This window comes from Ciconia boyciana, chromosome 2, assembly GCF_034638445.1.
Source record: "Ciconia boyciana chromosome 2, ASM3463844v1, whole genome shotgun sequence".
Taxonomy (NCBI): domain Eukaryota; kingdom Metazoa; phylum Chordata; class Aves; order Ciconiiformes; family Ciconiidae; genus Ciconia; species Ciconia boyciana.
In genome coordinates, this window is record NC_132935.1 from 153504482 (window position 1) to 153520010 (window position 15529).

General features: G+C 36.8%; 1 protein-coding gene across 15 annotated transcripts in view; it reads right to left on the reverse strand.

Annotated features, from left to right (window-relative positions):
• PARD3 (par-3 family cell polarity regulator) overlaps nt 1–15529 on the reverse strand; it is a 463980-nt gene that overhangs the window by 217281 nt on the left and 231170 nt on the right. For 13 of the 15 annotated variants that reach the window (XM_072854617.1, XM_072854615.1, XM_072854614.1 and 10 more), the window contains 2 exons: nt 7152–7243; nt 4073–4156 (listed from right to left, as the gene is read on the reverse strand). In XM_072854617.1, the coding sequence (XP_072710718.1) occupies nt 4073–4156; nt 7152–7243 (176 nt within the window). The remainder of the gene's footprint in view (nt 1–4072; nt 4157–7151; nt 7244–15529) is intronic. The other 2 variants (XM_072854616.1, XM_072854611.1) reach the window with 1 other exon arrangement.

The window sequence follows — 15529 nt, forward strand, 5'->3', positions numbered from 1 at the left end:
TTTATCATGGATTTTGTGGCATCTTCCTTCAATAGGAATAACAGCTGGCAGAGCCCTACATACTGCTCTGCATCAAAGTAACGTGTCTGATACTTATTAATGGATGTTCTTTATGGGTGTTCAGATGGTTCTTTATGGTTCTTTATGGATGTTCAGATGAATATCCAAATGCTTTTCTGTTCTGTTTTACTAAGTAGACTTCACAGTAGTCCTGGGACTATAACTTCCATATCATTATTCACAGAGATTTCTGATGTTATCTCATATATTCCTTGTGTCAGTTGAATCTCCTTCCAAAGACAGATATGGCAGGATTTCCGAAGAGCAGCTAGGGTATAGAGCTTGAGAAGATTTCAAAGACTCTTAAAAGTAGAAGAGGCTATATAACGGTAAATTATGCTATAATTACTATTAAGCTTGCAGAGGAGATGTAACCCCATTTATGCATCAACATAATATCCTCCATCAGCCAGGATTGCTCAAATGCTATTAAGGGACTGAGTGCTTGCTCTCCGCTCTGAGCGCCTAATAAGAAGGAAGGATTGGTGCGAAAGGCAATTTTGCCCAGATTTAGAATTTTCTTTCCTTTTATGCTTTCCTCTCATTAATTTCCTCTTTGCTCTACTCTTATCTAAACACTTTCCTGTTCACTTTCTATTCTGTCCTTCTTTCTGCTTTCATTTTCATGCCTCCTATTCTGCTTAGCACTGCATCTATGCCATTGCAAAAATGCGCAAGCAGGTTTTGCAAACAAAACTTTTATCTTGAAAAACTTCACAAGCATGTGAATTAATATGTATACCCCTCCTCCCTTTTGATAAGGTGAACAAACTCTGTTATCCAAAGTATATGATCAAAAAGGCCAATAAAGGACTGATAAACTTCTAGAGGCAAAAACAGAAGGATAATAAGGAAACATATCCATAGAAGAGAGTTTGTCCATGTCTGTACAAATCAATAGTACTTTTCCCAGAGAATTACGGAGAGATTTTTTTTTGGTCGTTAAAAAAAAGTCTCAGTTTTACTAGGGTCAGAAATAATTAGTAGCATCTATATAGACAAGGCAGAGATCTTTACAGATTTTGTTCAAGATCAAAAGCCAATATTGAAGACAGATTTTTACTCCAAACCCAAACCCTCAAAAGAGCGTGAAAAAGTCAAATATTTCCTCAATATAAATAAAGGACATAGTTATGGCACATAATTTTTAGAGGTCTGGGGTGTTTGCTTTGGGGGAGGGGGGATTTTTTGGTGGGAGAAGGCCCCTGCTTAATGCATGAGGGTAAAAAAGGGAGAATTGCATTACTATGTTTTTACACTTTTTCACTTTTTAAAATTATTGATTTAATAACCATTGCCTATTGAGTAACATTTTCAAAAGCAAAAGAAATTAACTGGAAGAAAAATAACTGAAAACACAGCATAACTGGAACTGAACACCAAGCAAATATAAAACAACAGTGGGCCAATGGACTAAGCTATGTGATACATCAGATCTTTTCTTTTTGGACATCCCTCAAAGTCTTTACTGAGTCCTGTGTTTGGTTTTGTATATTTAGGTTTCTACTGAGCAGATCCCCTGCTCAAGTAAGTTAGCGCACTGTAGCACGGAGCATTATGCTTTGCAGCCAGAGGAGGAACAAAGAGCAGCTATATGCTAGAGTGAGAAATAAGTAGGCAGAAGAGGATCGCTGCCAAGCATCTGCTCTCCCTCTGAATCTAGCAAAAGGAGAACCAAGTGTATCTTATCTTATCTGCTCAAAAGAGCTGGGGGACCAGGAGAAAAAAGAAAAACAACAACAACAACAAAAACCAACAACAGATACCAAAAACCCCCACCAAGTTCTCCAAAACTGAAGTTCAGTGCATTCCTTTCCCTGCCCACACTCCAGGCTCCAGGCACTGGAGAAAATCTCTTTGTTCTCACTGAAAGCATGTAGAGGTGTGGGTACAGCTGACAGCAAAGCAGCAGTACTACATGAATGCGGATAATCAATAATACACCAAGCAATGAACTCTACTTTTCTTCCACTACAAGGCAGAGAGCATGGAGGAAATGTTTTGGAAATATCCCAGGTCCTCTCCAACTCTGCTCCTCCACACTTTTAAGACATGGACCCAAGTATCTCCCCTCTCCAGCAGATTATTTGGGGGGTTCGAAAAAACTCAGACAGCAATTGCACGTACCATCCCAAATGAGGGGAGTCTAGTATTATGAACGAAAAGTAGATAAATTTTAATATAAAAATTATTTCCCTTATAACAGAATTTGATTTTCAAGTACGTCTTGATTCTAAACATCTATATTTAAAATTGGCTTTCCTGCAATAAAACTTCATCATATAATCCCAAACTCGGGACAAAAAAAGAGTTAAAACTCCTTCGTAGCTCTTGACATAGCTAGCGTCCTTAAAAAAAGTCAGATATTTTATTTCTGTGTTTACGGCTTTTTCATTTTACATGCTATCATTATGTATAAACAGTTCAAGCTTCGCCTCAGACTTGACAACCACTTTAACAGCCTGGAAGTGAATTTTACTTGAGTTAAAATTCTTATTCAAAATGTCAAAATATACATTTCTAACATCAATTTTATTAAACAAGTACTTAGTAGGCAGCCAACATTCTTAAATCTTTTTTTTTTTTTTTTAATTTATATTTGGCCTTCACACTGTCTAAATCCCAGATAACTGTGTGAACATTTCAAGTATTTCCAACTTTAGGGGATTTACTTGTGAGCTTACGTTTGAAGTACCATTCACTCATGCCCTTTCCATCCACACACCAAATTTACTAAATTTCAGATCATGAATAGAAGAATTTACCACATTACGGAAGTTTGTTCTTAATACTTGTAGTCCCCAGAAAAAGTAGCCTTGAATTTTAAAAAACTACATTTTTTCATAATACATGTCAGTATGGCAATGAAAGCATTGGGTTTAAAGTAACAATTGCAAATAAAGCTCTTATGCTGTGTTTAAAATCTTGTGAAGGTATTTGGTATAGAAGGAAAAATACATTTATCATCTCTGAAAATAGGTTGGTATTAATTTTTGAGATAGATATATATATAGTAAGTTAGTTTTCCTTTTAATTACTAAACTGAAATTGCTGCTGGGTCAACAGACATGTGAGAACATAATACCCCTTCATGAGTAATCAAAGATTACTTTTTAAAAAATGTATTTGTTCCCCTTTTCCTTAAAGATGGACAATACAGTGTATACTTAGAACATGCATCACCAAAATAAAATTTGCTTATATTCCTGAAGAATTATCATTTTTTCAACATACTTAAGAGCTTCAAATCCACCACTAATTACTACAAAAGTTAAGCTATTTTTCTGAGACTATGTTAATGACCCTAAATGCTAAAACTCTACTTTAGCAAAATAAGCATTAGAAATGATGCATTCTGTTTACTAATATAATCCCCAAAATGTTATCTTTCATGTAAATTACTTTCTTTACTTTTTTTTTTTTTTTGGTAATCATTCCAACTTCAGGAGTTCCAGCTTGTCATATAACTAAAACAGGTTCACCTTCCCCAAAACCAGAATGTTCCAACTGGTTTTGCTACTTCATTTTAAGCTCAACAGATGGGACAATGCTAAATATCGAAAGCGTGATGATTGTTTTCTCTTCCACTCTTATCAAACGCAGGCGTAGGACGCCTCTGGTTTAGACTCCTGCTGTTATTTGGGAACTTGTGGCTCTAAACAGTCAGCAAGGAAATGTTGCATAAGTATCCACCTGAATTAGAGCAGCAGATTATAATTTTTAAGAGTCCAAAAGGAAATGTCATTATAATTCAATTTCCCATGAGATCACAACAGAACCGCTACTAAAACCCCGCAGTTCTAACTCATTTTAAGCAGTGCCTTTCCATTATTGAGTCCATTCCAAGTACAGAGTCAGTAAACTTGCATTTCTTCCTTTCTTAATCAGTGAGACTGCCTTCTGAAAAACACAATATTCTACAGAAGCCAAAGGCAGACAATACAGAAATTAACACAACTAAGATAAAACACAGCAAGTTATGATTCAATTAAAATCCTACACGATACATTACCTTCCGCCTCGGGCACTGAAAGGCACTACATGGATTCCCAAAGGCCCGCCGTCGTTGGAGACTTCTACGAGCTTTACCATATCACTGTGAGACAATGACGAATGAGGGAATATGAACATGTACCGTGAAGGAACCAAAAAGCCCCACACAAACATACACAGAAAAACAAAAGCATTCCAGAAATCAAGTCATGGTGATGAAAGCATTGTTGAATGCTACGTACCTGAAGATTAATCTGACAGCATGAAAGGAGATCAATCATCAAAAACAGTTCAATTAATAAAACAAACAAAAATCAAATTTTTTGTAAACTTAGTTTGCTATATAAAAATAGGTATCATCATTGCATGCATATTGGTTTTATTTCTTCCTTATTCTAAAATTAAATTTAAGTAAACTGTTTTGACTGCTAAGCAGAAATACCTTAAATACCACATACAATTTTTCCTCAAAAGCCTAAAAGCTGATGCTTTATTTTTTATCTTCAGGAGAGCCCACTCTAGGCCTTAACATTAGCTTTTACATAACTACCCCTTAATCAAATGAGAATTATTAAATTTTTAGTTGATTAAATTCTTCTAGTTTTAAAACACATGAGTTTTATTGTAATTCTGTATCTTCTACTGGAAGCTTGCTGTACCTGTATCTCCTTACTAGGCAAAGTTTCTGAAGTAAGATTTAACTATAACATTCAAAACCAACCAGGCATCCTCCTGAAGCAACTGTGCATCTACTTTTCAGTTATAATTTTTGCCGCAGAGAGGGGAAAAGTGAAAGAGGAAAGTACTGGTTCAGAAAGAGACATGCAAAAATTCTAGAAACAGATTTGGACCAAATCTACTAATGCATTTGAAACATGCCTACATCTGGAAGGGTGGAATATAGCCCATAAACCATAAAGAGTTATAAATACCCAGATGAGAAAATAATACACGAAGGCCAAACTTCTCAGTAAATCTGGAAGTGAGAGATCTGAACGAAAGCCACAATCTAAATTTGTGGCTCATGCCTCTCTCTAGTATTACATACTTTTTCCATATTTCCTGGCACTACATATATATACACAGATCTTGGAGAAGCTTGTTTCTCATAAGCATACAAATCAAATTTAATCTAGAAATGGAGCAAAGAGCAAGACCAATGCCCTATGATAGCAGTAAAAGATTTTCTACTTCCTTCAATAAGCTCTTGATCATATGGTGGCCCATCACAAAAGCTTGCAGCGCTTAATCTGCATTCCGAGAATAACCAGACCACATATTGTCAGGAAGTCAACAAACATCCTGTGTTACAGTTCAGTTTATATTTCTTCTACATTAAATTTTTTAAATTTTTTTTTAAGGTAGCCTTTATATTTGTTGTATGCCTCAATTCATGTCTGATTTTTTTAACTCATTTTTTAAACACCACAAATGGAAGGTCTCTATCCTTGCTGCCACTGTTTAGCTCAAGAGGTATTGCAACAATAGGAGAGCTGAGAGACATCAGCCACAAATGTGTTATTCTTCAGACCTAGACCAATGTTTTAAGGTTGACAGCATTACAGCATTTGGTGATGTTCCCATCCCAGTTTCTGTATAGGCTAATTTCATTTCACTCTCACTGTACATTAAGGCTAAGTTTTCATTAACTAGTGTGCCAAGCAACTCATGGGAATCAAGCAACACCTTTCACCCCCAAAAGGCACTCTAAAAGGCATCATTTGCTATTTGTATGCCTATGGCCCCCTATGATCAACTTTTTTCTGACTTTACTATTAGCACAAAAGAAAAGTGAGGGCTGAGGAAGAGAACAAGTGAAAATCAGCATGATTCACCTGGCACTATCATAACTGGAAACACAGCTTTAAATTAAAAAAAAAAAAAGTCAGTCTTCATATCCAGCCTACACTGTTTAACTTGTTTTATTGCTTGAGTCAGTAACCTTCCTTTTTTCCAAAATACACACTTACAGTTTAGGCATTCACTTTTCTTATACTTTTTCTTCAAAAAAATCCATCCCAAATTCAAATGTTAAACTCCGTAAAATGGACAACAAAAGGAAATTATCCCTTCCTAAGAGAGATGGTTTCAATTTTGCTTCCTGATTTTCTCAGAAGTTTGGGCCAACTACTTCAAAACATACAAAGAAGTACGATATCAAACCAGAAACGAATGAAGTGGCATATGATGAAAAGTCAATAAGTTACTTAAAAGCAACACCAAGAAGCATTGAATTTGACAGGAGTTCTGCAAACTCTATTTAGCAAACAGCATTTGGAATTTACAATGTAACATATTTTTTAAATGGAACAGAGTAAAACTCAGCATGTATTGCCTAATAGATGTCACCATGATCTTTATCTAACATTTAAACCCTCTGCACCTAATTCATTTAATTCAGAAATAATAGGAGAAGATTTATTTTTATTTAAAATTTAAGTTTAAACAATTTAAAAGGTTTAATTTAAGGGTAGAAGGGATATTTTCTCATTAATTCCACAGTGAGGTACGGATCAGCTTTTTGCAATGAAATGCAAAAGGTCAAGCTTGCTGTATGTCGTGATGAAATAAAATATCCTTTACTGCTTTTTTTAAAATTAGGAGGAGCTTCCCAGTCCTAAACAACATCAGTTTTGATCCATTCATAAAGTATGAGGTTTTTGACCACACAACTTATGTGACTTCCATGCACATCTTCTCAGCAGACTGTGAACTGGTGACAGGAATTAAGATTTTCCCCTTTGAAATTCTTGCCCGTTGATCTATTTGTGCTAGCACTGACCCTATTCCTTCTGTCAAGTTTTCAGACTTCCATCAAATAAGCATCTTCTTTGAGGCAGAAAATCTACTGTAGCATCAGCACTTATAAATGTCAAGGTTCCAATGCTCATCTTTAACACAGGCTTTTTAAATGGTTTAAAATCTGCTTTAAAAAGGTCCATGAAGCAAATTGTTTAAAACCAAAGTGACACATGACCTAATAAAGACTGCCCCACTTTCTTAAGAGCAGTATCACTCATATTATTCTGAGTTTTTTGCTAGTCTATGTTCAGTCTCAAGACTCATCGTTAAAACAAAGTGTTCTGCCAGTAACTTACTCCAGGGAAAAATTGGTAGCATTCTCCAAACCAGTGTCTGCATGGCCAACGGGCTCAACTCTGCTGTTGTCCTCCTCTGTTCGATCTTCATCCTAGATATTAAAAAAAAAGAAAAAAATCATTTAAACCTAGGTTTAATAGGTTAACTTATTTTAACAATGACATTTTACCATTTTCAGATTATTGGGGTTACTGCATGTGCAGTGGAAATGTGTGCTTCCACAACTACAAAAATCTTTTCTGTTGCTGTCTGAAACTGTTGTAAATTGTTTTTTGTCACTTTATGTGTTTTTGTAATGATATTTATAGTTTAGTCAGTTTTATATCCTAATTTTACTACAGTTATAAAAGCAACGCTACAGAAGCTATCACAGCCAGCATTTTTTTTAAAAGGTAGACAAGTAAAAGCACAAAAATCAGCTGACGGTCAGCAGTGTTTGGGCAAACTCCTTCCAAGCTATCTCTGGGCAGGTTACTGGGGACTCAACTGAAGAAACAAGGCAGCTTGCTGAGGCTCATTTGCAAAGAGTTAAAAACAGTATAAGAAAATGCAGCTTGTATAATTCCATAAAGTACCAATATCTCTTTAAACATTTTATCACAAGCCTTTATTAATAGCATGCCAGAAAAGGCTGACATCAAAGAGTTACGTGAGGCTATAATGGTAACCAATTGATTTTATTTTTAATTTGACTTTCCAAAAAGTACATACATTATTCACTAAACGTATGGTTTTAACGTCAAAGTTGTGAATGCTGTATTTTCAAATTTAGATCAAGGTAATGCAAGGACTACCAGTAAGAAGATCTAAAACCATTCTTTTATCTGTGTTACTCATTAGAAGCTTATGCTTTTAATTACCCATGTGACCAAACAGAAAATATTATAAAATGTGAACAGTACGTTTCAAACACAGACTTAGATTCTAGAGCCAGAGCCATCAGGTCAGTAAAATAATAAGTGATAGGCTATGAGTTTAGCACACAGAGTCAGACAACATATGAAATTATCAAAGAGATATTAAAGGCAGGCAGAGGCAGTTGGTAATGTCCAATTGACATTTCCAACGAGAATCTGCAAAAGCAGGAGGCTGGATGCATCAAGCTTCCATAGGCTGTAGATATGCCTTGTGCATCCTGGATAGCAGCGTGCTCCGTGAAGCCAAGCTACTTGAAGATTGATGATCCTGTGTTTTGAGAGGCTTTAATATGCACTTCTTCGTCATCTATCTCCGTTAAGCACTAGGCAAGTAATACATTTCAAAGGTTAACCAGCATCTTGAACCTGCCTAGAACTGCATTATGAGTGTAAACAAGAACTCAAAATAAAGTATTTTCCATATAATAAAAGTTGCTTATAAACCCAATATAAAGGATAATCCATGTAATTCATAAATATGACATAAGCTAGTTTCTATATTTACATATTTACATTATATATCTATATTTACATTATATATCTACATTTCTATATTACTGATTTCGGCTGAAGTTCTATATGTACCACTGCATAAAGTTTAAAAATAAATAAATATTCAAATCTTCATGACAATTCTAAAGTTACACGCAAAAAGGTATATATAGGAAAATCAGAGCATTTGGAGTTGTTTCACATTAAAAAGCAGCGTTCCACCTTGTTTCATACAGAACCTTGCAGATGACTGTTGCCATGGGTTTCTTGTTTTGAAATTAGGGACACTGGTGATTGCAGAAAACTACATAAGTATTTATATTGCACTGAAGCTATTATCTGCAAGTCTAAAATCAGATGACACACAATTCTGAATCTCAGCTATGATAAAAGGTCATCACAAATGAATGTGACTTTGTTAATACAATGTTTTTGGCAATTTTCCATGTGTGGTCTTTTCAAGCAGACATACGATAAGTATATACACAGGTCAGAAGAGGCCAAAATAACATCCTACCTATTGGAAGATATGCCTCTGCTAACAAATGTCTGGCTTTATGCTGTGTCATTTTAGCAGACATCTATATATGTACAATGTAAGCATCATTCAACCAGTACCACTTGGGTCCTACACTTTACCATCTTTCAGTCCCACAAGTTTTTCCCTTGACTAGTTTAAAGTAAGTCTGTAAACAAAAGTCCCCTTGCCCCACTCAGTCTTTGCAGCAGTCCTTCGGACTTGCTCTTGATAGACCCACTTTCAGTGCTCTCCTGGGATACAGCCTGCCGTGCAAGACTTGAGCCAAACCCTTGTGGAAATCCTCCTTTCCACCACTTCCCAGCTCTGATAGTATCTTTGCTCTCGTTCCCAGAGCCTCCTAATGTCAGCTCACACTTAAGCCTCTCCACTTGTTGCACATCCTGTTTTCTTTCTTTCTGTCCCAGCTGGTGGTCCAGAGGTTTATTCTGCCAAGGGAAGGAGCATCCCCCTGCCTGACCCTGAGCGCAGCCAGGACGAAGGCAACAGCCAACCCACCTGCCTCCTGCCTATACCGTATCTTTTAATATTAGGATATAACACATCAGAAACTGCAAACCAAAAGCTATGTAAAACAGATGCTATCTGGCACTATCGCATCTACTTTTTGTGCCTTTTGTATCGAGAATTATAAACACAGCAAGTTTTGGAACCAGACTCACTGTCCATTATCCAAGCAATTACGAAAGAGCAGCTCCCACACGCCTGTGTCTGGTTTTTCCTGGGCAGCAGACAGATCTGTATCAAAAACATGCATGTGCCTGTAAATAGGTGCTTAGAGGAGGAATCACAACCCTAACGAAAGCACTACTGCCATAATCAACAGATGTATGATGTACCCTTTTAAAAATCTTTAATATTACAATAATCAGGCTCTCTTTTCTTCTCAAAATAACACAGATTTTGATTTACATTTAAGTGAACGGAGAGAAAAATTGGACACCTGCAGAGGGATTTGACTTAAAATTCTGATTTACTAAGAAAAGTAACTAGCTGTGAAAATCTCTGCATCAAGCAATTATTTCTTATTTGGAAAGTAGTTTTCTTCTGAAAGGCAAATTCCACCTGGATGTGCTATCATGAGGTAAGACAGGGAAAAGGACATTTAGAAGAACAAGAAAGTTTCCGAGAACCCAGACGGTTATTATTGCAGATATTTCTCAGAAATAACTGATTTGAGCAAACTCCCAAACTTGTAAGGTTTCTTTTCCCTCTGTAAGAACACTGATTCCAGCTATATCAAAAGATACAAGTTTTAATGTACAGCCACTAAAGACAGAATGATTTATTTTTCCCCAAAAATTGAAATAGAGTAATTAAAATATTTCATTTTTACAGCAGACAGGAAAATTTAAAGCACCTCTTCCAGTGTACTTCTACATATCCTGGTGTGTTCAGTGCAAAATTCCCCCAATTCCCTTTTGCTGAGATGGCTCAGCCAGGGCTTCTCACCCGGGCTTCGCTATGCCACCAGACATGGACGTAACTTTCCATAAAGCATCCATGCCATCTCTCATGTATTCAGGCTACTAAGATGGAAATTAAACACTATAATGACAACTTTGAACAATGGCATCAAACAGAAAGAAAACTTCTTGAAATTTGTTTTAGTTAGTTTAAGAGAATTAAGGGTTTCGAAGAGTTATTCTTACTTTTAAACGGATCTGTACAAAATTCCTGTGTCTTGTAAGAGTTGTTTGTGCACAGGTACACAGTAGCAGATTCTTGCAAAAATTAAAAAAAAAAAAAAAAGCCATTGTTCTAAAAATAAAAAAAAAAATTATTGTTCTAAGTTCTGTAATAAAATTAATTACTAAAAAACTGAAAAATTACCTTAACTGCTCAAAATGGACTATTAGTGCTAGAAGTTCTGCCTTTAAAAAGGTCCATTTCACAGTTCACCTGCACAGCATTAATGAAATACATATGAAAAGTTGCCAATCTCTTCTGTATTTTTGAAGAAAATTTTGAAGAAAATTACATTTTCTCAGATTATTTCTGAGTGAAGACTGCCTTGTGTCGTGTCCAAAGCTCAAAACCAGCCACACCTTCCCTATCTTACCGGACGTTTTATCTTTCATTACTGAAACATCAGCTCTTGTCTCTGATTAATCCACAATTACTACCAGTCACTACTTCATCTTCAAAGAAGCACTTTCCCACTCATCTCTGCTGTTCCATACACTTCTAATGAACTCCCCAAAAACATAAGCAGAACTTCTTCACATTCCCTCATCTTTCGACGATTACCTGCAGAAAACTGAATAGCAGCCAGGGAGTCTGAATAAAGTTAGTGCAGTCACTTAAATTCCTACACGTTTAGTTTGTGCAGTCTTTATTTCTAGGTGCCTGGTCTGAGAAAGTGCCGATTACAATCTACTTCAGCCAGACACAATGGGAAATGGGCTCTGAAGGCATGTAAGGGTTATGTATAAATCTGTCTTCTCTGAACACTTAATTCCATCTCTCAAATTCAAAAGCAACATCTCCATGCTACCAATAACTGGGAAAAAATGGGAGTAAAGGTGTTTAGCTTGGGTGGGGGGGTTTTTTTCAGTTCAGAGGGATATAATAATTATTTCATTATTGTTCAGAAATTGATTGGTTATTTTAGTGATAATGGTTGTACGAAAGAGAGCAACTCTGCTTTCAAATGACGTGAACACTCCATGGCAAGGTCTGCTACACTGACCGACAGAAGAGAAAAAAACTGACTGGTATTGTGTAAACAGCAACTATCTTGTGCACTGAGTAAAGCCAAATTAACCCTAAAGAAAGGGAAGCAGAAGTAAAGTTTATCGTAATACATGTGTGTGTGGAGCTGTGCTAAGGTTCCACCACCGACCTCCCTTCTGCACGTTTTCCTCACTCAATTCTGCAACCCGCAGTGTTAAACTCATTCCTCTTGTGTCTCTACCTGCACCTCCAGCACCAACTACAGGCTCCTCCCCCAAACCTGTGCCTCCCTGCCCTGACTTTGCTGTTAACTTACACTCAATTTAGAGAGCTTAATCGTCCACCTTGTCTAAATGCCGGGAAGGGGATTATGGAAAGCCGAGACAGCCAGAGTACCAGTGCTCAGCATCCGCACCCGGCCCCATCCCGCAGCAAGCACAAGCTGGCATTGCAGCCGGCTCAGCCCCACCATGGAGCTCTCACCTGGGAAAGCAGGCTCAACCACTCTGAGATTTAACGTATTCAGTGAAAAGAGAAAGTCTGGGAAATTTAGCTGTAAATTGTAGTAAATCTATTCACATTGTACACAAACCAATTTTTTTTCTGACTTGTGAAGTTGTTAACTGAACAAGAGATCCAGCAGCCTCAGCAGAAAGATGGGCTGACACGGGTACACAAGAGCCGTACAAAGGAACGGTCTTTTAAAACATAATTAAACCTCTCTTGTATTTTTGCTAGTCTGCAGAGTAACTGCAGCAAAGTATTTTCACACGGGGTGGATGTTCTCATTATACAATACTTTCAGAATTTTTACTAGCATTAGCAAGAGAAAGCAGGGTCTTGAAATGGCAAGCAATTGCAACCACCGCAGTAAACAGGCAGAGCTACCAGTGTGAGCAACATATGATAAATATATCAGACATACACCCTCTGCAAATAAAAGCCTGTCAATGCACAGCCTCTGTGTTTTCGAAGAAGAATTCAAGCTTGTTTGTTTTCTAGCATTTAAGTGTTCTAAATTTTAGCTTAGTGAATGAAAGTACTGTAAATACCGAACAGAAAGGAACAGTATGTAACATCCAACAGGTACTTTAGATTTTACTGTTGAGAAGGACACATTATCAATAGCGAAAAGCTCCTGAAAGACTGCACACCAGTATTTTTTCCTCCAGCCGGGACACAACAAAAATAATGCTTATGTTATTAAAATATACCGTTCCCTTCATCTTTCCCATTTTATTCTCTTGCACTGCTCTGTAATGATTATGGAAGAAGAGGCCGTATTTGCTATTAGTCTCCTGGCAGTTGTGTTTTATAAATGTTTGTTTGGTCCTTGCAGCATGAAGTAGGTTCTCTCTCTGTATGATGAGACTTGATAGGAAACAGCTCCCAAGGGACCTATCTTCCTGTGTCTTAACTAGCACAAATATACCAGCATCAGGCTTTTGTGCTAATGTTCTCACTTCTTGATTAACTGGCCAAATCTCCAGAGAATGGCAATTTTCAATCAAATCTGAAGAGCAGTTACAAAGATCACATGGGGAAAAAACAAAAGTTATCGGAAAAAAAAAATAGGGTTTCTCCCTCTTGAACACATATATATGCACAAATAATTAGGTGAGAGCGTTGTGTAATCCACATCAGTCCTATACTAGATGCACTGCTATTATCAGTAATCCAGGGAGAGGAGAGAGAGAAACCTTGCATTAAATCATCTTCACTTAAACCAAAAAAACACCAAAAAATATTAAATCTTTTATATATCTATATGAGTTAATATTCTCCTTACACCTCAGTCATCCCTATGATATTCACATCCTTGTGCAGGATGGTCACACCACAATTGGAAACGGCAATATTTATATAGTTTCTATATGCCTCACTACTCTAAAATGAAATTTGCCTTGCTCAGTCAGATCAGTGAATAGACATCATATAGACACAGAGGAGCACAGAATGGAAGGGATTTCCCAGGTCTCTGATGAATATCAAATTCATCCCCTGCTATCACAGGCAATCATCTCTTATTTCCCATTTAATAAACTGATCAAGCTGAGCCTTAAAACTGGTTGGCTTCATGATGGCACTATTTCTGTTGTGAAGCACCTTGAAAGGAAATGTTTTTACAGATTTAAAGAGAGATGTATTTGATTTTCTATTGTCCAAAAAGCAGAACACCATATAGCCAACGAATATAATTTGATAAAACCTTCCTTTGACAAACCCATATGGCACTTCATTCAGTTTTGACTAACTACCATTTTTTTCACGTGTAATGACTCTTCTTAAAACATATATTAAAAGCCTTGTAATACCAATAAAAACTGAGCAAGCCCTATAGGATCTCAATTATTTTGTAGCGTGTATTACTTTAGAGCTTTACTGAAGCCCGTAGTCTTTAGGGGCTCAACAACCTGTGATGTGTCACTGGAATCACACACATATATTCTGTAACTACTTGGTGGCACACACCTCTATCACACAGCTAGCCAGGCTAACGGCAGCAGCACAACACAAATACTGCTCAGCCATTGAACGGAGCTTGCACTAAAAAAGCTTTTTACTAGATGATGCTGCAGTTAATTCTTTTTTACAGTAGGCACTGCAGACAGCACTGAAAAGTACGAGAACCTTTTAGAGTTTTAGCAGCTTAGACAAAAGGTTTTCTTGCTAGTGAATTTAACTTGAGACATTTTGCTGGTTCTGCTTCTTTACAGCAAAGAGAGTCTCGGACATGACCTTACAGTGGTAGCTTGCCAACAAACAGCATGAAATGCATTAAAACTCAATGGGGTTTTTTGTTGTTGATCGAACATGCTTGTTAATTAATGTAGCCTAATGGTCTATGCCTACCAGCAGAGAAAAAATATTGATTAAAAAAAAAGAAAAAAAAAGAAAAAAAATATTGCAAATACTTAAGTGACTCGGCAACCCCATACAAGGGAAACAGCACAAAATGGGATCTGATAGAGAAAGAAAACCATAGTAATGTCTAAAGCAGCGCTGATTCTCAAGCGTTTCACAATGTGTATTGTAATCATATTTCATAGCCTGTATTCACTGTTTGAGTGAAAACTACATTTGTTTTCCCCAGGCTGAGGGCATCCCACTCCAGACCGTTTCAGTGACTTCTCCGGGACTACTGACACCCCAAGGTGGGAGGCAGAGGGAGGAGGTGTGCTGTAAACTGATAGCTACCGTAACAAATCCATACATCAAGGCTCCTCTACAGATGGCAAATATCAAATGGATAACAAAAATATGTAGCCGTTCCCACCAGATCATATTTAAGGGACATTTTAAAGAAGACTCAAGTGTTATTGTAGCACAACTACTATTTCATGGTCAGCCATTTTGCAACACCTCTAAGTCCACAAACAATATGCATCACCATAATATTCATAACTTATTAGAAAATATTATAACGATGATAATTCAGTGCCCTAAATTTCTGCTCATTGACAAATGGGTAAATTGTGGCCAAATTGAACCTAATAACACTTTGATGATATATTTCCTATATCGAAAGAGAGACTTAAGATGAAGACAACATTGGGTCCTTTCTTAATTCCTACACTGACTTGGTATACACTAGTGGGAAAAAATCACTTAAAAGTGCATTTCTCTATTAATATGTTGGGGATAATACTCCATGTTTCAAAGACAAATAAAGATAAGACACTTGGATACGACACTTTGAAAAGCAGTAATATTAAAATGGATCTTGTCTCAGCCGCAGCTTAGGATGCTGGGC